At 37.3% G+C, this 27531-nt stretch overlaps 1 protein-coding gene across 2 annotated transcripts; it reads left to right on the top strand.

Annotated features, from left to right (window-relative positions):
• Positions 1-138: 138 nt before the first annotated feature.
• On the top strand, positions 139-26952 carry CEP95 (centrosomal protein 95). 2 transcript variants are annotated; one of them, XM_079131591.1, is made up of 20 exons: positions 139-493; positions 1835-1963; positions 2733-2840; positions 6510-6620; positions 9634-9739; positions 11496-11605; positions 13761-13892; positions 14836-15026; positions 16932-17044; positions 17235-17358; positions 17929-18079; positions 19208-19347; positions 20657-20749; positions 21572-21701; positions 22516-22685; positions 22785-22859; positions 24476-24628; positions 25825-25971; positions 26270-26341; positions 26607-26952. In XM_079131591.1, the coding sequence occupies exons 1-20, from the start codon at positions 475-477 to the stop codon at positions 26796-26798; spliced, it is 2466 nt and encodes an 821-aa protein (XP_078987717.1). In that variant the 5' UTR covers positions 139-474; the 3' UTR covers positions 26799-26952. The 2 variants fall into 2 exon arrangements, with proteins under 2 accessions (XP_078987717.1, XP_078987716.1); XM_079131590.1 differs by having other exon boundaries at positions 11496-11611.
• The last annotated feature ends 579 nt before the right edge of the window (positions 26953-27531 follow it).

The raw sequence follows: 27531 nt of genomic DNA, 5'->3' as shown, positions 1-27531 counted from the left end.
CACGCCCATAACCAAATGAAGCGAGAAGGCGGAGCCTGACATTGTCACGTGACTGCCTCATGGGGCGAGCGGACCGCACTACTTCCTCAGTTGGCGTCGGCGGAGGAACACAAATCAACAGATCTCACCGGAAGTGCCGTTCTGATGCCCCCGGGAGACGGGCCAGGGCTGCTGGGTGACCTGGCTTGCCCAGCCCGGCTCCCTGAGAACACTTTAGCGGGATTTTGCCCGCGGGGAATGGTTTCTAGAGCCCGCAAACTGCCGCCTAGGCGCGTGCTGCGAAAGGAAGTGCTCCTGTAATGACCAATCAGCGGCGAGGAGCCGTTTTAACGTCCCTCCCTCATTCACCCCTCCTTCCCCGCAGTGTGGTCCGTACCCCCTCCTGTCCGCCCCAGGTCTGCGCGGTGCGGCCCTAACAGGACGCCGTCGCCCGCGAGCCCGCCTCGAAGTCCGGCGGCGACCTGCCTCTACGACATGTCTGGCTCAGAGGCTGGTGAGTCTCGGCCTGGAGCCCCGGTTTGTGGACTTCAGATGTCCACTATCCCGACGGCCTCGGGCGGTCCTGAACTGGGTCTGGGCTGCCGGCGGAGCTCGTGACTGTGCGGCACACGGTCGCAGTCGCGGGTTCTCCAGATGAGGGGCTCAGCCTTGCTACCTCTGGGCTTCCGGGCACTCAGACAGCGACGTGGGTTGTGAAAAGGGCCTGGTGGTAAGGCTGGTAGGACACCTGCGTCCTGGCTGCCAAAGAACGGTCGGCAGGATCTTTCCCGGACTTGAATCTCTCTGGAATGTCCCGCCACTGTCTCTGTGTTCTCCGCTCTTGTATTGTGGGGACTGAGGCCAAACCTACATTTGTATTGATCTTGAGAGGCATGACACTTTTTAAGATATGTCGATGCCCCGCCAAAGTAAAGTAGCGGTGTGTGGTGTTGTTTTAGTGCCCTCTGGAGTTAGGGTTTGTCTGGCATCCCTTTTGAAAAGCGAATTGATTTGGTTGTCTAGGACGCTCTGCTCTATTCTCCAGGACAGCATACAAAACGGTTGTCATGGTTTGGTCTGCTGCGAGAAGTGGGCATAAGGAGGGAAACAGGTGTATGGAAGATATTTGCTTCCAAAACATGCGTCCATAACTTACTGGAGATGCATCTGATATTAACGTGCTTTCCTTTTAATCAGCAGTAATTTCGGTGAACAAATGTTTTAGGCTTTCTACATTATCTTTAGTCAAGACATCCTTAACCTTGGTAATCCCAGCCCTGGGGGAGGGCAGGTTGTCATACAACACCCAAAGAACTTAAACAGTATTGTTAAGATGCTAGTTCTGAGTTTAGGAACAGCCTAAATTAATCCCCACCCTTTGGGCGCCAGATAGACCCTGACTTGCACAAGATAATTGGGTAAAAACATAACTAATACTATTGGGAATTTGAAGCATCCTTCATTAATTTGTTTCTAGTAACTTGAGATTGTCATTTACAAACCTTTTTTGTGGTATGATAGTTCTGTTTACTTATATTTTTAAGTAAAAACACCTATTTAAGTCTTCTGTAAAATAAAAACTAGTATATAAGTGAAGATTTTGGGTTGCAACAGTAAAAATTGAATTTGCATTATAGCTTTGACTACATTGAAATTATAGCACTCTAGAAATCATCCCAATACATCTTTTCAAAAATCTTGACTAGGAGGGTCTTTGAAATTTTATAACAAATTCCTTGTTTTGTATAGAGTTCAGTGTCTGTTTGTTTTGTGGGTTTTTTTTTTTTTTTTTTAAATGTGTGCTTGACTTTTCCTAGTGCTAGTAGAGACTGATTTTCTTCTTTTTCCCCAACAGAGTGGGTAACTGTTGCCAATAACCTTCTTTTTAAATGTCACATACACCTGAGGATACACACACTTGAAGATTGTGATTCTAATGTTTTTATTGCTCTTTATCAATCCATTTTGGGAGAAAAAGTACCAGGTAAGTTTACTGAAAAATGGTACTAATTGTGTCTATATCTTAGGCCAAAAGTTTCTAGTGCCTTTAGTTAGATCCCTTGGTATTTATAAAATTTTATTTTGTTGGTCTGCATCTTATTTCTATCCAAATAAGCATTCTTACCCTAATGAATATCTTAGGAGACCCTTTCATAATCAAATCAGTTTGATGGCCAGCCCCATTTAATCTAATCATATGTAATGCTTTGTGAAAGTCATACCATTTCTGTAAATAAAATTTCAAAGTTTATAAAATTGAGTGGAACTTGGAAATTTATTGGGTTCTGCTGCTTAGCCAGTATTACAGATAAGAATTGATGTTTATTCTATGAATCTAACTTATTAAGAAGACAGTAAATTTACATTTTAAGTTGTGATTTGCACATTTCTTTAAAAGGTGCCACATTTTGCTGTGTCCTTGGCTAAAGAGCTCAGGATTCTTATCCATAGACTCCTTTACTGCCTCTATATCTTTGTAAAGTCTCAGCCCATGTCTTGCCTTCCTCATTAGACCATTTGCATCCCCTTGAATTTTGGTGCCTCTGTATCTTCTTTTACATGGTACTTATGTAGAACATGTGTATATTAGGTGTTGGGTATAATATCAACAATTAAAATAATATTGAAAAATAAATATTCAACTGAAAAGATCCTACTTTGTGTTTAGGTTTACTCATAAGCCAGGTCAGAGACAAATAGGTGAAAACTTGAATCCTCATAGATGCAAAAAAAATGTGACTTTTGCCCCACAGACCTCATAGCTATTCCCAAGAGTCAAGAGGATGATGCTCACAATGTACAAGCAGTGATTGACTCATTGGCTTTGGATTACCTGCAGGTTAGCTTGTCTCACATAACAGGTTAGTATGAATTTAATTATGTAATTATGCATTTTAGTAAAATAACATTAGGTAGAACCTTAGACATTGTTTAATTCGCCAAATGAGGGAGCTTATAGAACAGACAAACTAAGACTAAACCAAGACAACTGATATAGTTAGGGCAACCATACATGAAAGCTTTTCAGGAGAGTTTAACATTGATCTGGATCTGAAATATAGTTCACGTTAAAGCATACCAATACTGCATGTTTATAGCAGCTTAAAGTTAGAAACACCTACATGCCAATTAATAGGAACTGCTTTGATAAATAATAATAGTTCCAGACAGTGCAACTGCTCAATAGATTTGAAAGATGATTGCTAATGCATAGTGTCTCATTTTAGGGGAACTATCCCCAATGTTTATTGTGAGAAAAATGTAGTGGAGTTATAATGTAGAGTATGCTACAGTTTGTTAAAACAAGGGTGGAGAGGATATATATGCAGATAGAGCCAATTGAGTACAGTTAGAAAGACTCTAGAAAAATAGATTAAAAAATAATAATGATTCCCTGCAACAAGGGGAACTTCAGGGCTACAGGAAAGGGAACCCAGATATTCACCATATTTCTCTTACATTTTTTGAATTTTGAACCATACTACATATTCAAAACCTTTTTAAAATGTAACCTGTTTTTAAGACTTTTTTCTAAAATAAAATGAATTGTAGTTTGCTGTATTCCAAAACCAAACATACAAAATACATTTAAAAATTCTTACATTTGTTAATAGTAATAAAAAAGAATTTTTCCAGTAAATTATTTCAAACTAATGAACAGAGGGAATCCTAGGGACTTGAAACTATATTTCAGTCACAAAAAGAAGGCTTCTACTTTTGATGTATTTTTTGACATTTGTTAAAGAAGATAAATGTTAATCATGGTAGGAAATTTACATTTCTTAATATTGACGAGAACAAATTTTTGCAAAAGATACACTGTCATAAGTATTTGAGTTCATTTCTAGGGGAGTAAATGTGGTAAATCAGTTTGAAGATAATTCATTTTGAGAAATGATCCCAGTTTCCCTGTTTGTTTATAGTTTGGAATTGCTTTATCACCTGAATACATTGGACAGTTTCTGATATTTGTACTTTTAAAATATACTGTAGCAAGATTATAAACATTTGTGTTTGTAGAACTTTTTATCGCGAAGTTGCCCCTGACAAACTACAGTCACCCATGAAATACTGCACACTGCTTACCTCCTCCTGTGGATTGCAGAGCAGCTTTTTACTCCTTGTGTTGTGTTTAAAGCAGTTTCTTTTCTGCCACAAAGCACTGCATTCTGGCCAGCAGTCTTAGTTGCTGGGTTGGCAGAGTTTGCTCCCCATCCTGGAAACTGAGAAGTCTTGAGTATGCCCATGGGGTACGTATGTATTTTAAGCCAGAAAAACACAGGGCTTAAAAACAAGATTTCACGTTCATTATTTTAAACAGAAAAAAATGTTCCAACATAGCATGTTTTTACTAGAAGTGGTGTAAAACATCAGAGTTCTGGTATAGGTTTGTTTTGCATCGTAGCTAAAGTTAAGAGTGGTCAAATTTTCTCAAATATCAAATTTGTACTCTGCCTCTCCCTTTCTGGTTTGAATTCATGAGAATGCATGATATCCCAAAGGGATCACCAGAGCATCACAAAGGCTAAGTTCCATCCATATCTGATGTTGATTGGATTCCATTTTAGGTGACATTAAACATGTCAAGTAGCCACGCTTTTGCCAGTCCTTTTTTTTTTTTTTTAATGGAGAATAACTTTTTATTCCTTTTTCTTTTTTTTTTCTTCAAATTTTCAATTTTGATGAAACAGGTACCTATTACACTGTATGCATCTGAAGCCCACGTTTCAAAGACATAAAAGCAAATTTCAGGATTATAATACTGAAAAAGATTGACATATTGATAATCTTCCTCTGCTACTTCATAATAACTCACAAGTTGCAATTCTCCCATTAGCCACTTCTGCACACACATTTCAAGTCTTTTTCAAGATAAAGAACCATATTTAGGGACTGGGGTTGGGACTGAGTGGCACAGCGCTTGCCTAGCATGAGCAAGGCACTATGTTTAATCCTTAGCACCGCATACAAATAAAGGCCCATGCACAACTAAAATAAAGATTTTTTAAAAGCCATATTTATTGTAGTATTTATATACTTATAAATTATTTAACATGTACAGAATTGTGCTCCCATTTTTATTTGACTTCTATTTTTATATCACTGACAGTTTTCAGGTACTATTTCCTGGCCCCATTTTTCTCTAAACCCTATGGTTGGTTTTGTTTTTTTCATTTTGTTTTATTTTGTGGTACTGGAAATTGAACCCAGGGACATTCTACCACTGAGCAACACCCCAGTCTTTTTTATTACATTTTGAATTTTGAGACAGGGTCTGCTAATTTGCCCAGACTTGCCTGAATTGAGATCCTCCTGCCTCAGTCTCCTGAGTAGCTTTGCCAATCCATTTTTATTCAACATTTCAACTTAACATTTATTAATCATCTGTTAGGGGCCAGGTACTGTGCTAGGAATTGTTTAAAGACTAACTTCTGAGTGTTATGTGAATATAGTAGGAGATGAGACTGAAGAGGTTGAGGATGGGGTGAAATTAAAAAGGGATTTAGCCAGGCATGGTGGTTGTGACTCAGGAAGCTGAGGCAAGAGGAAAGAGGATCACAAGTTTGAGGCCAGCTTCAGCAATTTAACAAGACCCTGTTTCAAAATAAAAAATAAAGTACAGGGGATGTAGCTCAGTGGTAAAGCACTCCTGGTTTAAAGCCGCAGTACCAAAAAAAAAAAAAAAAGAAAGAAAAAAAAAGGAGAGGATTTATAGATTAAGATTTAGAAAGGGAGCCTGGATGAGGTTTTGGGGTGTTTTTTGTGGTTGTCGTTGTTTTTGCACTGCTGGGTATCAAACCCCATGGATGAGATTTTAATCAGAAATATGATTCGATCTGTACAATATGAATAGAAGTTAATAGGAGAAAAGAATCACGAATTCCTAAAGAAAGTATTGAGTTTTTTGTTTTGGTATAATTCTACTACTATTATTTTTAGAGTAAGCCAACCTGTAGAAATAGGATCCCACAATCTGAAAGTGTTTTCTTCTGTCATTTTTTCCACCAGTCTGATAAAGTTCTGCTTTGCTGCTTTACTGCTTTGTATTATGGTATAAATCTTACCAGAAGATGTTTTCTTAAACCAGTTACTTTGCTTCTTGAGAAAAAGAAGGAATATACCAGTGAATTATTCAACATCATATTCAAGCTTACTATCTTAATTTTTTTGGATATAATTAAACAACAGGAAATTGATGTTTTTAGTATTTATAATATTATTTGTTCTGAGTTTGTATTCCATATATTCTTTCAAAATGTTATATCTATTTCAAGGTTATGAGGCTTTCAAGGCAGGTGTTGTTGTGCATCACAATGCTGGGAGGTTGAGACAGGAGGATTGTAAGATTGAGGACAGCCTGGGTAATTTAGCTAGACCCTGTCTCAAAATATCAAAAGGTCTGGGGATATAGCTCAGAGGTGAAGTTCCCCTGGGCTCAATTCCTAGTACCAAAATAAAAAACTAAAATGGATTATGAGGCTTTCATTATCTTCATTAAATTTTTTAATAGTTTTATATTCTGTGTTCAGGAGAAAATATAGTGAAAGGAGACAAAGAATCTATCAGGAATCTCCTAGAAATATTTGATGGATTGCTGGAGTATCTTACAGAACACATCAGTGAAACATCTCATGAGAAAAGTAAGTTTAAGAATGGAGGGGCTGGGGATCAGAATTCTGGTAGAGTGCATACTTAAGTGTGGATGAGGCCCTGGGTTCAAACCCCTAGCACCAAAAAAGAAAGTAAGAAGAGTGGAAATTTGTTTTGGTCTACAACTGTGTTACGTCCCTTTTGCCTTTTATCTCTTTGGTTATTTTTCTTAGGAAGCAGAATCACCAATACAATATGCCTGAAAAAGTTAATTGTACATTTGTAATTGTAATTGTTTCTGTTTCAGGTGGTTGGAAACTGTATCATCAACTCCTTTGTTAGTTTGGATTGTTACTTATAAATAACTTTAAAGCTAATCTATAATGGGAAGCTAAATTTCTGCCTGAATTGTTTATTGTTCTATTATTGCATAAATTTCTTATTCCAAAATTTCCTATGTCAGAATCACCTTTTTATATTACAAATCTGGATGATACTAAGACATTAGCAGGAAGAATTTGTGGATCTCTACCCATGCTGATATTTCGTGATGGCCAGCTTTTTTTTTTTTTTTTTTTCCTTCTTCATTCCTTCCTTTCTTTCTTTGCTTTTTTTGAGACAGATCCTTGTAAGTTGCCAGGCTGTCTTCCAACTTGTGATCCTCTTGCCTCAGCCTCCTGAGCAGCTGGGATTATAGGCATGCACCACTGCATCTGGCTACCAATCTGAATATATATATTTTTCTTTTTGGTATCAGAGATTGAACCCAGGAGCACTAAGCCACATCCTTGGCTCTTCCCCCCCATGCACACCCCCAGGCTGGCTTTGAACTTGCAGTCTTCCTGCCTCAGCCTTCTGAGCTACTGGAATTACAGGCATGCACTACCATTCCCAGCTGAATATTTATTTTAGTTTTTACTCTTTAATTCCCCAAATTATAAAAATTTGTTGTGTGAGGTTTCTGTTTTAGGAAGATCAGTATTGCCTTATTTTTATCTAAAAGAGTTATGGTTATTTAAACTCAATCAGCAATACTTAAGGACTGTTTATCATCTTTAATAAATAAACCTCATATCTAGAAATTTATTCTAAGGAAATAATACAGAAAAAATTAGGCACTTGAAAGTCTTAAGTATATTGATATTTATCATTGCACAAAAAACCTGTATTTTAAAAGTTGGATGTGAATAATACTGTTGATCTTGGATGGAATAATATATAATCTGTTCTTATGTTGCATATGTACCCAAAAAATTATCAGCACAATAATTAACATAAAATTTTAATACAAGTTACAAAAAAATTTGGGTGGGCTCATCTTCCCTAATTCTGCCATCATGGACAGAACTATGCTATAATTATAACATTTAAAATTAATCTTAAAGTCTTTAGTTAGAGATACTTCCCTACCTTTAACCAATTTATGCTAAAACAAATTAGAAGCCAGAGGGAAGATTGAAAAGTATACATTAGAAATTTATTTTTCTTAAAATTCTAAAATTTTGGGTGTAGTTATGTGTTAAATGCTAATCTGGGTACTTTGGGAGGATTCAAAGCTGTATATCATTGATTTTTTTCAAAACAAAAATAACACCTGTATTTAAGTCAGGGAGACAGCCTTAAATACATAAAATAGAAATGAAGGAGGGGAGTTAGAGGAGAGTACTGAAAGTGAATAATGTGGAATTCACCTAATGCAAGGTTACCAGTAAGTATTTGGATGCTCTGTATCCCTTGTCTTTTGAGCAGCAAAATTTAAGAGACAGAAAACTACCTTCAAGTAAGTTGAAATTAATTTAAAGTGTTGTAAAGGCAGCGACAGTTTTTACAATTCAGTACTTGATTGCAGGAAGAGGAGGGAAGATAGTGCCTACTGATAGAGTGGTGGGGATGAGGGAGGAAGACATGCCCTCATGTGAGTCTGGTGGTAACGAAAAGCTGAGGGATACTACCTCCCAGAAAGGTTGGTATTATGTGGTGAGCTGAGCTGTGATAGGTGGAAGTTGTTAAGTTGGACACTGTCCCTCAGTGACAGTTGGACAGTGTTTTCTAAGATTTGAGTCTCACTTAGGCAGGTCCAAAATATACTTAATTGGCAGTGTTATCTAGAGCTGATCAGATTCTTCACAATGCTACTTAACAAAATAGAAAGCAAATCTTTGTTAGCATTAGTTGTAACAGCAGTGCAGGGCAACTTCTGCCTGGGACCTGAGTTAGCATTATCATTTACCATTGAAGAATGAGGGATTTGAAGGAAAACCATGGGTGTTCTACCCCTCACTGTCTGAGAAACTCTCCAGACTTGTTTTCTCATATGAAAGTTGTTGTAAAGGTCAAATAAGGAGATATGTTGAGCACAGAGCCTAGCTCAGAGTAAATGCACAGTGTTGACAGATGTTATTAAAATGTTGCTTGGTGAATACAGAAATAGAAAATAATGAGTTGGATGTTTGAACAGGAAATGTCTAGAATTGGGCATGGGAATATCCAGAGAGGTAAATCTGAATTAGGTTTTACCCACAATAGCTCCTGAAATCATGGCCCTAGTGAATTAGTGCTACTGGCAAACATGTGTATTCATTGGGTATTTGGGGTTGGAGAAAAGTGAGTGATCATAAGGAAAATTTCATCTAAACCATGATATGGTCTGAATCTCACCTAAGGCATGGTTGTCTTGGAACTTGAATTAGGTTGATAGAATTATGTTTTTCCTGCTATCTTGATTACCTCAGACATCCCTTACAGATGGAGAAGTGTAAAGAATGATAAGTGAACCTACCCCTAGCCTCACTTAAAAAAGAAAATATTATTATATACATGGTAGGCCTTGCTTTGAAAGCAACATGCTTCTTGTTTCTTTGTTACTCAAGTAACTCATTGCAGGTGGTGATTTGATTTTTTTCTAATTTCACTGTCGTGGGAGCCTAGGTTACCAGGATGGGTTGGGGGTTGTCTCACTGTACTTACCTCTTCTGGCCTCATTTAAAAAAAAAAAAAAAAAGTGATATTAACTTAGATTTTTTTTTTGTTTGTGTGTTGTTGTTTTTAATCTGTTTAAAACAGGTGAAACTGAACAGTATTTTAAAGAATCCCACCAAGGAGAACCTTTGGAAGAGTTAGAAAGCACTAAGGAGTCCAAATCATCATGGAAGAGAGTTTCTTTTGGGAGGTATCCCACAATGTCTGTGTATTTCATTAAAACAAATTATGCTTTCTCATCTACTGATAATTAATATGCACACAATATACCAGAATGGTACCAAAAAAACTAATGTTAACATTTTACTAACTTCTCCTATTTTTTTACCTTTTAGAGGGAGTTTTAAGAACATGAGCTACATATAATACTAATTCTGAGTCTTTATTACCTACTCAGTTTTCATTTGTCCCTTGATCATGAAAGGATTATCATTTTTCCCTTGTTCATCCACCTTGCAGGAAACTTGGAAAGCACAGAGATATTCCTTAACAGCAGAAAATAAGATGAAATCTATCATTTAAAACTAAGTACTACTGTTAACATTTTGTTATATTTTAGTCCTTTATACTTTTTTTTTCTTTTTTGGATTAAGTCATACTGTCTCTATCATTTTATTTCTTGTATTTTTAAAAATTTAACATCAAGTATTTTCCCAAGTATTCATAATATTTTTTTCCCCAGTTCTTAGTATTGAACCCAGGGCATAATGCATGCTAGACTTCTTATTTTGGAACACATCTTGCTAAGTTGCCTAGGATGATCCTGAACTTGATATCTTCCTTCCTTAGCCTTTAGAATAGCCGGGATTATAATGACTATATATCATATGATTCATGTAGGTATATCATAGTTTACTAACCCATTCTTCTAATATGGAGGTTTGTTATGATGATAATGACGACAACAACAATTATAAAAAAGCAAGCTGGGCAAGATTTTGTAAATTTGAGGCCTGCCTGGGCAACTTAGTAAGACCCCGTCTCAAAATAAAAAGGGCTGAGGATGTAGCTTAGTGGGTAGAGTGACCCTGGGTTTAACTCCTTTACTGGGGGAGACAGGGAAAAAAAAAAAAAAAAAAAAAAGCCTTTTTTATTCTCCCTTCCTCTCATGTCTTTAGGCTAAATTCAGAATAGAAGAGTATGAATGTTTTAAGGCTATTAATAAAAGTTGCCAAGTTGTTTTTCAAGAAGGCCATGACTAATTTACATCCTCCAGCAGCATGAAAGAGCAGGTACTTCATGAGCCATTTTCATTGACCAATTATCATTTTTAAAATTTATGCTACTCTCATAGACAAAACATATTGTTGTTACAGATTTGATTGTACTTCTTGCTAACTAAAAGTTGAACGTGATGCTGTGATTTTCTTTTAAATATTTAACTTGATTTTTTATGGAGTATGTCATGGTTTGAAAAACATAGGCAATACCTTTTTTACATAAAGTACACTGTGAAAAATGTCTCAAAGGAGACCCATCACCAGGTAAAATTCTTGATTTTTACATTTCATTATATTTTTTAAAACAAGTGCAAAAGTGAGACAATTCAAGGATACTTAGTGCAAAATTAATGCTCTACCACACTCCCTCCACTTCTACACCTTTAGATTCACTCATGTCTGCTGTTCTTTGTATTCTGTCCATTTAATTCTTGACAATTTATACACAGTTCTTTTCACTATATATGTCAACACAAAACAAACAAGCAGCAAACAAGTGATAAAGTACTAAAAGGAAGATCATACAATATTGTTTGTTTTGAACATCTCAGGGCCTCAGGCATGCTCAGCAAGTCCCTTACTGCTGAGTTACTTCGCGGCTCTGGTTTTTTTCAGTTTTTCTGCACCTAGCAAGTGAGCATTCTGAATACCTGCAGTCTGGAAGTTGGAAGCAGGAGGGCCTTCTATGGTCAGGCTGGGCCCTGAGTGAGTGAGAATTTCTTTCAGGTGCTCCTCCTCACCTGAGCCTCTGGGCCCCTCTTGGGATGAAGATGAAGCAGAATCCACTGGTGAAATAATTAGACTTGGAGACACAGCACACACCTTTTCTCTAAGAAGTAATGGTGAATATTTAACTTTTAAATATCAGTTATTATTTGGTATATAGTTATAACAATGTTATATTGTTATGCTCTTTAAAATTGAGAAGAATAGAGCCCTGATTGAACCTCAGTGTTGAAATTCCAGAATAACACCATTATGCATTAAATATGAATAGTTGTCTGAAATCACAGGCAAGTGGGAGTCACAAGCAGATGGGCACAAAAGATCTAGGCAAATCAGTGGGTATGAGGTTGTCATGTAATTTGTGGGACCTGATATCCTAAGAAGAGAATTCTGGATGTGTCTTTATAGTCTAGTCACACTTCTGGAGTACTCCTTAATTATAGTTTCCCAAGTAGGAATTTTTACATCATTTCAACTAACAAGTTCATACTCCCAGTAGCAAATTTCCTCCCAGGATTTAGGTCACATTTCCAATAATCTGCTTACACACAGTAGAACTGAATATCTCTCATCCCCAGTTTAAGGCCCTCCAACCGTCCTACCCACCTTGCATGCCATGTTCATCTTTGACATATATTGTTCCATTTGCTGGGATGCTCTTTCTTCCAGTTCTTGACAAACTCACTCTCCATAGCCCAACCTCCCCTACCTGCCTCAGTCTGTTGAAACTGTGTTCTCTCTTCCTTTCTGTAACACCATTCCCACAATGCTTGGTGACTTATAGTTATGTAAACTGTGAATTCCTGGGAAAGTGGCCATCATACCCATTCAGCAAATACTTGGTGCCTTTCCTATACTAGGCAATGGTGAGAGAGTTGGGAACAAAACAGATACAAATCCCTGCCTTTATGGAGCTTACATTCCACCTCTGAAAGCTGCTGATAAATAAGTAAGATAAGTAAAATTATTCTTGTTCATCATAGTTTTTCAAAACTTAGGAAAACACTGATACACGGTGAAGATTTTTGAATGGAAGGACAAGAATGCTACTGTGTAATTAGGTACTTAAAATTGTGAATCAGACTCTCATCCAGACTTTGCTACTGGCTGTGTGACTTTGGACGTGGTGCTTATCTTTTTTTCACATTTTAAATAAGAGAATTGGAGAATTGGATTAAACCACCTCTGAAGTCCCTGTAAGCACCAGTACCCTAATTCCAAGGAGTAGATGCTGCACTCCCAAGAAATTTTGTTCAAAGACCTAAGTCTGAACATCACAGTAGACCAAAGATATGTGCTTGTCATCGATAGAGGCAAAGTAATGGAATGATCAAAGTCAAGTGTACTTAATACAAAAATGTTTCTTGAAGGAAGTCAGATAGATTGATAGTGGAGGGAATGAATGGTGACTTTAGAAATGGGTCCTCCGATATTAAGCGCCATGTAAATTAAGTACAGCAGTAAAAGATGAGTCAAGCATCTCTAATCCAAAAATCTGAAGTACTGCAAAATCTGAAACTCTATGAGCCACTGACATGGCATCACGAGTGGAAAATTCTACACGTGACTTCATATAACCGATCACAGTCAAAATGCCAGAATACTAGAAATAGTTTATAAAATTACCTTCAGCTGTGTATATGAAACAAATGAGTTGGTTCCCATTCCAAAGATCTTACTATGTATATGCAAATATTCCAAAATCCAAACCACTTCTCATCCCAAGCATTTTGAAAAGGGAACTCAACCTGTACTTGTTTTCAAATTATAGAGAGCAGAATTTGGTTTAATGTAATAAAGGAGAAAAGGTCGAAAGGGAGGCCTCACACTGATAATTGGGATTGATTTGATGAAAGGGCTTATGGCAGCTTCCTTTTTCTTTAAGATGTCAGACAAGTGTCATACACATTCACAGGCATCTAATTTAGGTTTCAATTTCTGAACTCTTAACTCTTTGATTATGGTACTAGCCACAACCCCTAATTCATTTAATATCTGTATACCTAGAGATACCTGCATAACAATCAGCATTTCTACAACTCTAGCACCTATTTTTCTAAAGCAGAGTAATAAAACATTGAGTAAGTTGTATAAGTGATCCTGGACTATAGAACTGCCTCTTACTATGTGATAGTTATTAAAAATAATTGATATTATTTAACCAACTTTGTTCTGTCAACATTATTTTATTCCTCTTGGCATTTAGTATAATATTTAGCAAATATTTTGATAGGTAAAAAAATTCACCTTTATTTTCTTTCCTAGGTGCTCAAAGTCCTGTTCACAAGCAGTCTAAAAGAATGTCACCCTCACCAAGTGCAAAACCACACAGAGATATGTTAAATCCTCCCTCATCTAGTTTCCTAGTCAAGAATAGGACATCCTTCATTGAAGATAGTGAGTTATGTGTTGTTGGTTCATTAGACTGTTCCTGGGTTGAGAGACAGTTCATTGCCCTGGATATTTGTCTTTTTACTTAGTTGCACTATATAAGAATCTTTTTGGTTTTACAATTTTATTTATAATTTGTGCTCTTAATTGTGAGCTCTCATTTCTGCTTAATATGGTCTAGCCATGTATTTTTGCTTCTACAATTTTATTATCTAAGTTATCTTCTCAGAATATTTGGGGGTTTTAGTTTTTTTTCTTCTTTAAAGGACAATACAGTCTGATTCATTTGTATATCAGTTGATGGTCTTCAACTTATAAATAACAGAATATAGTAATAATATATGAATATAGTAATAGTAATGAATAACAGAATATAGTAACTTGAAAAATATTCTCATTCCTACTTAATACAAAATTTTTATATGGTAGTATTACATAAAATCATTGTTAATGACTAACTGGTTTTCTAACAGGTGGATGAACCATAATTTACATAGCCATTCTTTAAACCATTAGGTTGCCTCTAATTTTTCATTATTTTTATTTCTTTGGGGATTGAACCCAGGAGTGCTTTACCACTGAGCTATATCCCCACTCCATTATTTTTTGAAACAGGGTCTCACTGAGTTGCCCAGGCTGGCCTCAAATTTGTGAACCTCTTGCCTGAGCCTCCCAAGTTGCTGGAATTACAGGTGTACATCACCTTGCCCAGCTCATTATTTTAAAATAACTTTCAGGATCGATTTTTATGCTAAATAAGATTATGTTCATTCTCATTTAATTAAATTTCTGCTTGTTGGCTAAGGATGCATCACTTTTTGTATATTTTTAATGAAGTTTAAAAGATTTATTAGTGTGTGCGTGAATGTGTTTGTATAGTTGTAGGTATATGCAAAATAATTTATGTCTTAGAATTTTATCCTTGATCCATGTTAATTTGTCCTGCCAGCGGAAACCCCTTCTGTGAGTACAGTTCCAAGCGCTAGAAAGCTAGGGGAGCCTATCAGAGCCGCTATTCCTTTACATCCACCCTACCACCCTTCAGAGCCTCGAGCACCCTGCCCTATAGGAAAAGAATACCTGCGTTCAAGTCACTGCTCCCCTGCCATGAATTCATCTGGAGAGCACACAGCATTTTCTGTAAGTGGAAAAATTTGCTTCCATTTGGTTAGAAAGCCCATATTTTTAAAAAATTATGTATCATACTGGATATCAAACCCCAGGGCCTTGCTTATGCTAGGCAAGTGCTCTTCTACCACTGAGCTCGTCCCCAACACTAGAAGCCTATCTACTTAGAGGTCTCTTGTTAGAATGACAGTCAAGCATATTGCATTGTGCTTCTTAAAATTTACTTCCACATACCCCTGCATGTTCTTGTTATAGGAAGGTTGGAATAAGATAAGTGTATAAAAAGGGAAATAAGAAACAACACATATGGAACTTTTGTTTATTTTTGCCAGGCATTTTTGGGTATTTTACAGGAATTGAATAATTTATTCTTCCAAACATTTCTGGAGAAATCAGTATATTTTCCATGGAATCTAATGTAGAGAGGTCAGTATCTGGTCTGAGGTTATACAACAATTGTTAGAGGCAGGATTTGAACTCATGTATTCTGACTTCAGAACACATGTTGTGTATCCGATCTAATAAATTCTTGAAAACCTTTAAAATGTGAAAAAGCAAATTGCCACTGGGCACAGTGATGCATGCCTACAATCCCAGCTATTCAGGAAGCTGAGCTTGACAAGTTTTAAGGCCAGCCTGTAATTTAGTGAGACCCTGTCTCTAAATAAAAAGGTCTGAAATGTTCTCAATGGTAGAGCACCCCTAGGTTCAATGCCCACTACTGCTTTAAAAAAAAAAGTGACTATTCATCCATATTTCTATTATCCAGCATGAACACCTATTAATATCTTTGGCTTTTACTCTTCCCTTTGGTGGGGGGTGGGAGGGAGTTCTTTTTAAATAAAAAAATTCTCTTATTCTGTCCATATGTCCATACTTTCCTAGAAAGAATAGGCAGATATGTGCCAGGGTAAATTTGTAAACAATGACACATTCAATTCTCATTATTAAAAAGTTCAAGCAGTGCAGAAAAGGTACAAAGATGAAATAAGCATCATTAGCATTAGGTGACCATCATTTTAAACATTCTCTGTGTTTATTCAGATAGGAGGGTAGACAGATTAAAAAAAGAGGGAAAGAGGTCATAAGATAATGGTTACCTTTGGGGAAGTCTTGCTGGGGATGGTGTAAGGGCTTCTGAGTTATTGGTAATCTGTTTCTTCACCTCGGTGGCAGTGAATGGGAATATTCATTTTGAAATAATTCACTGAGCTGGACATTTAAATTTCATTTTTAAAATATTTTTAAATTTGATTAAATATATTGCTATTTACTAAACTGTACTAAATTTAATAGAAGAAAAGGATTCTGAAGTGTAATTGAGGATATCATTAAACACCAAATAATGTTTATCACAAATATTTTCTGAAATTCCCTCTAGGAGACAGGTGTATAGTTCAGTGGTAGAGTGTATGCTTAGCATGCTCAAGGCCCTGGGTTTAATCTGTAGCACCAAAACAAACAAGCAGAAAAAGATTCCCTCTAAGGTTAAGAAAATATTGAAAATCTTGGGTTTATATTTATATTCTGAGAAGTTTTATGATTGTTTTAAGTGTTTCACTTTTGGACAGTTCTAGTTGATTCCTCAATAGATGAGATAAAATTTGTGATTTGAGCACTTTTTAATTGTCTAGTTGTAGCCATTACCTCTGAAATTCATGTTTGAGAACCCCTCACCTGCCTTTATATTAGAATGGCATTCTAAGCCACACTGTTTCTCTGAGCAAAAATGATAGACATAGCTCTACCCCTTTGACATTGAGTGTCAATATGGTATTTTGACAAATGCATTTAAAAATAAACATGGAAATTGAAGAACGTAGCTTTATGCCACAGATTCACCCTTGCCCACCCTCAAAAGGGTTCTGCATGTCTTCTTTGTAGCTTTTTCAAATTAACTTTGTTCTATGTTAATAGGAACCAGATGATAAAGTTATCTTAACTTCCAAGGTGCCTGATGATAGTGAACAGGAAACCTATCCAACTCAGGTCCCCAGCCCCAGGGCAAGGAAGATTCCCAAGGGAAAAAGGTAACATTACTCCAGGCTTTCATGTTTATAGTCTGTTTGCAAATGGTGAAAAGTGAAGGGTACACTCTACAAATTTAGCTGTGGAAACCAGCATGAAATATGTATTAAAGCATGTATTACATGGTTATTTTTGAACTAAGTAATGTATAACTGGCTACTTAAATATGTCACATAGTCACTTTCATTATAGAAATGAAAATAGAGCTGCAGTCTCATCATGGGATTCACCCCAGAGGTCAAGAAAGAGGTTAACAGAACAAGAACTACATGCAGTGTCAGAGAAACTCTCTCAACGGCTCTCTGAACTAGATTGGGCAAGTTTTGTTTTTTAATCTTTAATTACTATGAGTAGTAAGCATTTCAGTGATCTTTGGAGGAAGGTGAAAGCTAAAGCGTAGGTATTAGAAAATCAGTTGTGTCTGCCTTAACTGTAAAAATGTTCCAAAAGTCAAGCAGATAAGAAATGAACAAAGATCTCTTAGCCTTTCTTGATATAACCAAGTATGACACAGATTTATCCAAATTGTATTGGCTTCTGATGAAAACAGAATCATTTAATGTACATGATAATGTTAAACCATTTATCTTTAATTTCCCTTTGTCAATAAAGATGGATTTGATATAAAATTGGGTGGATCACTGATTCCCACAAAATGCAATGAGACAACATTGAATTAATTAAACCCTATTTGACTTACTATAAAGTTTACTGAAACCGAGTAGTCATTAGTATTGATACCAACCTTTTAAAAGCTAAAGATGTATAAGCATCTGAAAACTTGTTATTATTAACTATCAGAGGAAACTTTAAAGGTCTGCTTTCTACTTCTAATTTACGTTTTGCTGAAATCAATAAAAGATGTTGAAAAAAATTTTCTCAATAGATGTTAAGAAGTGCTCTAGGTGATCGAATTAAAGACAAGACTAAGCGTGAAGAAGATATTGGAAACAAAGAGATGGAAAATGGAAATGAGGAGACACTGTCTCAGCATAGTGACAGCATCATGGAATATGAGCCAAAGAAGCTAAGACCAGGTACTTGCCCAGAGGGACCTAGAATGGTGGTGTCCATGTGAATTACTTAGGTAGTTCTCTGTGTTTTTAATGACTTTCTCATTTTAAAAATTTCAGAAATATACAAAAGGATCAAAAATAAGAGCAAACTGAAGTTGGTAGTGTTTCCTCTTACCACTTTTTTTTTTTTTTTGGTTTTTGTTTTTGGTACTAGGCATTGAACCCAGGGACACTCTATCATTGAGCTACCAACCCTCTTTATTTTTTTGATACAGGGTCTTTTAAGTTGCCAGGGCTGGCCTTGAACTTGCATTCCTCCTGCGTCAGCTTGGGGATTACAGGGGTGTGCCACCAGGTTGGGTTTATGACTATTTTCATACTTTGACAGTTTATATATTACTTGTCTGAACATTTGTCTTATGTTCTTTAAAATTTTACATAGGACTGGAAATACAGCTCAGTAGTAGAGCTCTTGTCTAGCATGCATGAGGCCCTGGGTTTGATCTCCCATCTCCCTCAAAAAACAAAAATTTAAAAAAATTTACAGATACTCTATATATCATTCTGCAGTCTGCTTTTTTTGTGTTAACATCGTGTTGGAAATCTATCTATTTTGATACTTAAAGGTCCAGCTAATTCATTTTAGCTGCTGTATAACTAAGTTCACACAATGTATCCCACTGGTATGGGAATATACGTCACTATTCATTAGGGAAGAATCTGCACTGCTTAGACGATGCTTACCCATGTTGCTTATAAGCATTCTACTTTGTAAGTATTCATAAGCTATGTATAAGTGTTTTCATCTCCTCCTTAGGACCTTGATGGAAAAGGATGCAGAACACAACCCAGATAATTTACCTTTTCTCCCTCCTCATTGCCAAGAGCACTCCATAGGACTTAGTGTATAACAAGCATTCCACATGTTGAATTCAATCCAAAATTGAATATACAACCTAAATGCTTGAGATAGTTCACATTTGTGTTCATTTGTCTACCTGGTGTGACTAAATACAAATTAGTTATAAAAAAGAACACATTTAGCACATTCATTCTTCTCTTGGATTTGGTGAGAACCAACTAATTGGTTTCCAGCTTAATATTTCTGGCTGTCAGGAACTAATGGTAAATGGCCCTTCTGTTTTGCAGGATTTCCCAAGCACAAAAAGCCGCCTTATAGATCCCATTCGCTTTCTCCATCTCCAGTTAACAAACACAAACAGTTCCAGATAGAGAGGAGGAGGCAGCGTAAGCCAAAAGAAACAGATATCCGCCAGTTTCAAGCAAAGGTATTTCCCCATTCCTTGATTGCTGTTGGGTAGCAGGCCATTTCCCCTCAGCCAGATGGTACCATGGATTAAATTAGCATGCCATTGATTAAAGGTCTAAAATACACTTAATATGCTTTGAGTTAAGTGGATGATAGGGAATTATGTGATATAGTTTATGTCCATCGTAAGGAGCATAAAATTACTCATGAAATTCTCAAGAAAATTAGCTCATTGTTTCAGTGGATTAAGAAAGAGTATGAGTTGGTATTTTTGGAGAGAACTTGAGAGATGAAGGGAAGTTGAGGTGGATTAAACATGATAGGTCACTTTAATTACATGGTGGGTCATTGATCAGAATGAGAATGTAGCCTTTAGAGGAGGCGGTTGGGCTCCAAGAAGGAGACTGGTATGATTAAGATTGCTGAGGACTTTCTGCTATAGAACAGAGATTCTGAAATGTTCATAAATGTAGGACACTTAGTTGTTTGCTGTAGTAGGTTCCATAATCTCTTCCCTCCCTCTTTTTTTTTTTTTGAGGGGGGCACTACTGGGGATTGAATCCAAGACCTCACAGAAATGAGGTAAATGCTCTACTACTGAACCCTTTTTAATTTTATTTTGAGACAGGGTCTCACTAAGTTGCCCAGTCCTCCTGAGTAGCTGGAATTACAGGTATATACTACCATACTTTCTCTTTTTGTGGTACTGGGGACTGAACCCAGTGGCACTCTACCACTGAGCTACATTCCCAGCCCTTTTTATTTTTTGTTTTGAAACAGGAACTCACTAAGTTTTTTAGATTGGTTTGAGCTTGAGATCCTCCTACCTCAGCCTTCTGAGTAGCTAGGACTACAGGCATTTGCCACAGTGCCCAGTTGTATTTATAATAGTGAAGACTAAAATTAATTGAAGTGTCTTACAGTAGTTATATTCAGTATGTAATTCAGCATGTAACTTCCATTTAGGGGAGTATCAAAATAATTACAAAACCTGTGGGAACAAAAAAATGCATAATATGAAATTTCATTTTATGTGCCCCAATTACATATCTTTAAAAACAATATGAAAGGAACTGTTTTAAAAAAGGTGGGAGGGACTGAGCTTGATATTTTGGGGGTGAACGGTTTCCTAGGTGAATTGTTTCCATATATATATATATATATATATATTTCCATATTTATTTATTTATTTTTTTGGTGGTGGTGCTGGGATTTGAACCCAGGGCCTTGTGTTTGCGAGGCAAGCACTCTACCAACTGAGCTATATCCCCAACCCCCATGTATATGTTTTTAACAACTATAATATTATATAACTTTTCCCCCTTTAGGCATTAACTGAAGCATTTGAAAGGGAACTAAGAAGAAATAAAATTCAGGAGAATATTGGACCTCAAAGGATAAATGAGGAGGAGGAGGAAACAGTGGGTAAAAAGTCTCCACTATAATAAATGCACTTGATCAGATCAGTGGGAAGTACTAATTTTTTTTTTTTTTTTTTTAAAGAAAGAAAGAAAAAGGATCAACAGGGCCTTAATCATTAGCTCTTTAGGAAAAGGCAGGATTTCATTTCATAATGTAGGATTTTTTTTCCTTATTCATGAGGTAGTCAAGTTGCTAAATTACAGAAAGACATGTTACCAGAGAAAGCTACTGTTTTCCTTCTGCCTAAAATTTGCATTAGTTTTTAAGGGTTTCTACTTCTAGTAAACCAGGGAGATAAAAAATGGCATAGGCTGACCAAGTAAATGGGGAGTAAGAGAAGACAGAGAAGCCCAGTTACTTTATTGAATGGGAGAAAACCAAAGCATGTTTGATGCCTTTCAAAAGGTTAATACAGAAACTAAGTAAAAGCATGGGGAAAAGCTTATATTAAAATGTTACTCAACAAAATAGTTTATGAAGTACAATATGGTCACAACTAAACATAATACATAGTTGCTTGGGAATTTTTTTAATCCATGTAGGAAAAGTTGTGAAAGAAGCATATCCAAAGCATTAATAGTGGTTATATTTAGAGTGTGGAATGAGGTGACTAAAACTTGAAAAATTCCAAGGGATACCAGGGGCCAAAAGATGCCTTTACCTTAGAATAAATGAATATTAACCAGATTTTTAGAAATTTAAAAGAAAAGTGGGTTGTCTAGGGATTGGTTAGCTATTTTTGTCAATATAGAATGCTTAAGGTGATGTATGAAAGAGTTATACTTCTCTTACTTCCATTCTGTTCTATATCTGCTTTGAAGGGAAAAATATACAGAGAAGCCATTCATACAAGAACTCCAAAACGTAATCAGTCCTGGAAGATTTACTCCAGAAAATCCATAACTCCAAGTCCAAGAGGTGGCTTCCTAAAGCCAAATAAAGCAGCTCCAAGTAAGAACCATAAAATTGTACTTCATGGAAAACTGGCCACCTTTGAAAGTATGCACTTCACACCAAGGACAGCTTTAAAAACTAACATCCACCAGTTAGCAGCAGAAAGTTCCTTCTTTTATCACTGCCATATGACTGGTTTTCTGTAAAGAGAGCTAAAACTCTTAAGAATTGCCTTAGGGAGGCCTGTATAGTGGCACCGAGAGAGAGCCAGGGCTACTGTTTGCAGCTCCAGCTTGAGCCTCACTCTGGTTGCCTTTTTTTGTTTTTGTTGCTGGGAAGTTGGTAGAATGCAGGGGATGCTTGAAGGCAAGCAGATGGCCTGTCCTGCCTCTGTATATTGATAGTTAATGCCTTTTTATTTTTTGTGAGTATTAAGAGTCTTGTTACAAGCAAACAAGGTCATGTGAAATGTCCGATTTTTAACTATTCCCCAAAGACTGCTGGCCTTCCAGCTACATCCCATTAAACAGTTTTTTTTGTAAGCACATGCCTACCAGGAGGGCTGAGGAGTCTTCTGTTTAAACACATAGGAAGCATCCACCTACAGGTGCTGAGGCAGCTGCAGCTGAACAGTTAGTATGGACTTCTCAGGCCAGCATGTCATCCTAAGAATGTTGAGCTATCCTCATTCCTAACAAGTAGTTGGCTTACTCTGATCAGAGAAAGAATGCAAAAGTGATAAGTACATTTAGAATGGCCTTTTTTCAGGATCATCACATCAATTAGATGAGATTTGGTCTACCAGGAAGATGGGGTAAGAGTTCTTGTTGGCAAGTCTCCCAGATTAAGAGCATCTCGTTTGTCCCTGCAGTGAAAGTAAATGAACACAGTCTCTTGCCCCTAATGCTGGAGCAGTTTCCATTTCTCTATGTTTCTGGCCCAACACTAAGCAAAATGTGGAAACAACAAATTGCACAGGTTGAACAGCTCAACAAAGAGGTACATGGGGAGAGCCGATCAAAGAAGAAACTGCAGGATGAAGTAAGTTACCATCAACTTGAAGTGTAGGAATATAAACCAGAAAGGGGAAGAGCTTGTACTTGAACATCACTATTAACTTGCCTTGTATCCCCCTTACAGATAGAAGAAGCCCTGAGGAGGCATGATCTCCTCACTTCCCTTGTGAAGAAAGAATATGAACATAACAAGAGACTGGTATGTCAAGAACAAGTTGGGTATTCTAATTTTGAAACTTAGAAAAGTTTATTCATTTCCTTTTATCTGTATAGCGGGGGCAGCACAGATTCTTCTAACACTTGCCTGCAGAAGCAGTTAAAGCTTTATCCAAAATTGATGAGGGAGAAATGCTATAGAAATGTTATATACAATTTTTTTTTTCTAGTGCTGGAAATTGAACCCAGGGGTTCTCTATCACTGAGCTACCTCCCCAGTGCTTTTTAGTTTTCATTTGAGACAGGGTCTCACTGAGTTGCTTAGGATCTCGAAGAGTTGCTAAAGCTGGCTTTGAACTTGCCATCCCTTCCTCAGCCTCCTGAGGTTCTGGGATTACAGGTGTGCACCATCATATCCAGCTTTAGTGCTGTATACTTTATATCCAGTTTCATTTAGCCTTTATAGTAACAATTTGAGATGTTTTCTATGAAATGTAAAACCTGAGACTTTAGATGGTAACTTGCTCTGGGGGCAAGGGGTGCAGCTGAGATTGTGATGCAGTTTCTTTCTCTCCCTTCACAGCCCCTTCTAGGTGCAAGGCAGTTGTAGCTTATTGCTTTTTGCCCTCCCATCTTTCTCTGTTCCCATGTAGAGAGCTGAAGTGGTTTTCCAGCTTCCATTTTAATTTTGATTCTTTTTCTTTTTTTTTTTTTTTTTTTTTGGTACTAGGAATTGAACCCAAGGGTGCTTTACCACTAAACTAGTCCTTTTTATTTTTTGAGACAGGGGTCTCACTAAGTTGAAAAGGCTGGCCTTGAACTTGATCTTCCTGCCTCAACTTCCTAAGGTTCCTAAGTTGTGCCACCATGCCCAGCTGCTTCCATTGTAATTTGGATTGGGATTCATACCTAGCACAACATAGTCCCTTTTAAGTATAGTGAAGGAAGAGGTCAGAGGTCAGTCCGCCAAAGGAAGCGATTTTAAAACCTTTGATTGGGGGGCTCAGTGGTAGAGCGCTTGCCTAGAACACACAAGGCCCTGGGATAGATCTAAGCCCTGACAAAAATAAAGGGGGAGAAAAACACCTTTGGTTGAATGTAGAGTTGAGATAAGCCATTAGAACTATAATCCTAAACAGTTCAAAATGCTACCTAAGAACTGCTTAGGTTGCCTTGGTATGGGAAAAAACAATATCTGAACATTTGAGTTGGAGGCTTTGGGCACAGGACCTCATTTCATCCTAACTGCTTTGATATTGTCTGATTTCCTAGTTTGAGCCTAATTACTCTTGACAACTCAAGCTTGAAAGTCCAGATTGCCATTTTTCTTGCTCTTGTTAAGTTGGCATTGGCTGTGACACTTGGTGACCCCTAGTGGAGTGAGGAGGTGAGACCCTCAAATTTGGGGGTGCTCAGGTCCTGGCTGCTCTCTGCATGATTGAGGCTCATTTCAGATTGTGCTACATTTCAGATCAAGGTGATGAAGCTGCAAAGGCTGAGGGCTTCTGGGAGCTGATGGTTTTCCACACACTGTCCAGGATACAGGGCCACTGTTCCTGCATGGCTGCCTTTCTGCTCAAAGGCATGAGGGACTGTCGGGGGATAAGAAAGCTCATATCTGCCTTCCTCTTACCCTTATATCCTCTTCTCCTTTCCCAGCAAGACTTCAAGGACTGCATTTATAGACAGAGGTTGACCCAATCGAAAATAAAAGAAAATCGTCAGCAAATTATTCGTGCCCGAAAGTATTATGATGATTATAGAGTTCAGTTGCGTGCAAAAATGATGAGAATGAGAACCCGAGAAGAAATGGTAAGTATGCTCTTTCTGTCCAGCCCTGTTAAGGTGAATTTTGTCTACAAAGAAAGACTACTTTCTTTGTTGTAATTCTTGCCTCAGTTTAAATCTGAAATCCAAGCCAGGCATGGTGGCACACACCTATAATCCCAGTGACTCAGGAGGCAGAGGCAAGAAAATCACAAGTTCAAAACCATCCTCAGCAACTTAGCAAGACCCTGTCTCAAAATGAAAATAAAAAGGTCAGGGGATATAGCTCAGGGGTTCAATCCCAGTACCAAAAAAAAAAAAAAAAAAAACCAAAACAAAAAACGGAGAACACGTGGCATATTCAAACCCCCTGAACTGTTTTCTTTTCCAAGGCTCCTCAAATGCTAACCACCTAACATTGTGCCGCACAATGCAGGGCAGCATGTTCTGCTCTGGGGTTCCTGCCATATACAAATGGCTGCTTGAAGATGCTGAACACTGTTAATCAAATACATATCAAAACGATATACCACTAACACAAGAATGGGAAAACAAAAGATGAGTTGATAAGGATGAGAAGAAGTCAGAACTCCCATGCAGGGCTAGTGAGGTTGTAAACGTATGATTGCTTTGGAAAACAATTTGGCAGGTCTTCAAGAAGACCATAGAGTTAATTATGACCCAGTAATTTCATCCCTAGATATGAACCTGCATACAAACGTACACGCATATTCATAGCAGCATTATTTCTAATAGCCAGAAAGGGGAAATAGCTAATATGTCCATCAGCTGATGAATGGATGAACAAAATGTATATTCACATAGTATAATATTTGACAAGAAGGAATGAAGTACTGATACATACTGTAATATAGATAAAACTTGAAAACATAATGCTCAGTGAAAGAAGTGTCCAGAATAGGTAAATCCATAGAGACAAAAAGTAGATTAAGGGTGCCAGCTAAAAGAGGGGAGCATGGGGAATGACTGCCAACAGAGATGAGGTTTCTTTCTGGGGTGATGAAAATGTTCTGAAACTAGTGGTAATAGTGGCAGTTCTGAATTATCAAAACCTACCAAAGTGTACAGTTTTAAGAGGGAGGGTTAGTTTAATGGTATGTGAATAATATCCTAATAAAGCTGCTATTTTAAAAAAATCTGAGAAAAATATTATTGGTATTTACCTCTAGTTGAGCAAAATGATATTCCTAAATGAATACATCTTTATCATCAAATGACAGATATTTAAGAAACTGTTTGAGGAAGGTTTACAAATTCAGAAACAAAGATTACAAGACCTGAGAAACTATGCCAAAGAAAAGCGAGATGAAGAAAAGAGACAGCATCAGAATGAACTAGACTCGATGGAGAACTACTATAAGGACCAGGTGAGCTCACTGTCACTCTTAGTAGAATGCGCTGGATCCTGACCACCTGTGTCAAAAGTTGGCTTGTATACCAACAAGAAACCTCCATGTTAATTCAGAACTTTGCAGCACTATATAGATTATAGTAACTCCATTTTCAAGACAAATTTAAAATAAAATAAGCCAGTGCTTTGCCATACTATATAATATATATTGCTTTTTTCATTAAGACAAGCTCTTAAGCCTGCAAACATTTGTATAAGAATTTCTACATTTAGACTACAAACATTTTGTTGGTTTTTCTTCTTCCCTCTAACAGTTTTCATTGCTGGCAGAAGCCATATCACAGGAACGTCAGGAACTCAAAGCCCGAGAGAAATTCCAGGCTCAGGTAATAATTAACAGGTCAGAAATTTTGTAGGAAATAGAAAACTGTATTGTACCTTTTTAGGGAATGGAGAAAATGCTAATGAGATGAGCCATCTGCAGTCCAAGATATTTGTCCTGTGAGTTTAACTTTACTCATTCAGGTCTCTGTAAGAGCTGATGCTGAATTATAAAATTGTTCGAGGAGCTTAAAGATGGAGAGATACTAAAAATAGACAAGGGCCTAGATAAATGTTTTGAGTAGCCGGATGACATGAATTCTCTTTTAGACATTACATAAGGTGAAGAGGGAGCTGAGATCTAAGATGGAGAAGGAAATTCAGCAACTACAGAACATGATAACGCAGAATGACGATGATGCTTTCTTCCGGGAACTGGAAGCTGAGCGCTTCAGAGCTCGGCTGCAGCTGGCTTCTTTTCAGTACAGTCGAAATCCCTTCTCACGGGGTCAGACCTCATAGGTGAGGTTTCTGGAGGCCTTTACCAGGACAGAGCTAGAACTGAGCCAGTAAACAGTCTGAAACAGAAGAATTTTTTAAATGCCTTATCTGTGTATTCATTCCAATACTCATAATTTTTTTAAAAAAAATAAAAGTGTTTTCTTTATAAAGCTTATTGCTTTTCTCTCTCTTTTTGGGTACTGGGGATTGAATCCAGAGGCAGTTTACCATTAAGCAGCATTCCCAGGCCTTTTCATTTTTTATTTGAAGACAGGGTCTCACTAAGTCACTAAGTTGCTTTAGAGCCAAAGTTGCAGGGGCTGGCTTCAAACCTGGCATCCTCCTGCCTCAGCCTCCTGAGTCTCTGTTGATTACAGTCATGTGCCACCACACCCAGCTTACTTTTGAATTTGACTTCAACCTGGAAAGGGGAAATAAAGGCACACATTCTTCATCACTCAGATTTGTGCTAAAGCAATTATTATTAACTGAGCAGCCAGCCCATGAAGCCTGTTGCTGCATGTCAACAAGAAGTTTTAAAACACACACACACACACACACACACACTTGAGGATTCTCCCCAAATTGGAGAAAAGCTAGACTACTGGCTGGTCATCAGAGGTAGATCTTTGGGTTGAACCTTTACTGTAACTGTATGTGCAGGTTTCTCACAACACGTTGGAAGATGAGAAAGAATAAGCATTGTGGCTTTTTCTGGGTGGGAGAAGACAACAGTGAGAAGCAGCAAAGGTAT

The sequence above is a fragment of the Sciurus vulgaris genome, assembly GCF_902686455.1.
Source record: "Sciurus vulgaris genome assembly, chromosome: 3".
Lineage (NCBI taxonomy): Eukaryota > Metazoa > Chordata > Mammalia > Rodentia > Sciuridae > Sciurus > Sciurus vulgaris.
This window is presented reverse-complemented; position numbering and strand designations above follow the sequence as displayed.

What these genes read in the sequence shown, in the direction of transcription:
- CEP95 (XM_079131590.1), top strand. An exon ending in TAGCTTGTCTCACATAACAG is followed by an intron (nt 2,841 to 6,509) that starts GTTAGTATGAAT and finishes TTCTGTGTTCAG; the next exon opens with GAGAAAATATAGTGAAAGGA. An exon ending in GACATCCTTCATTGAAGATA is followed by an intron (nt 13,893 to 14,835) that starts GTGAGTTATGTG and finishes TTGTCCTGCCAG; the next exon opens with CGGAAACCCCTTCTGTGAGT.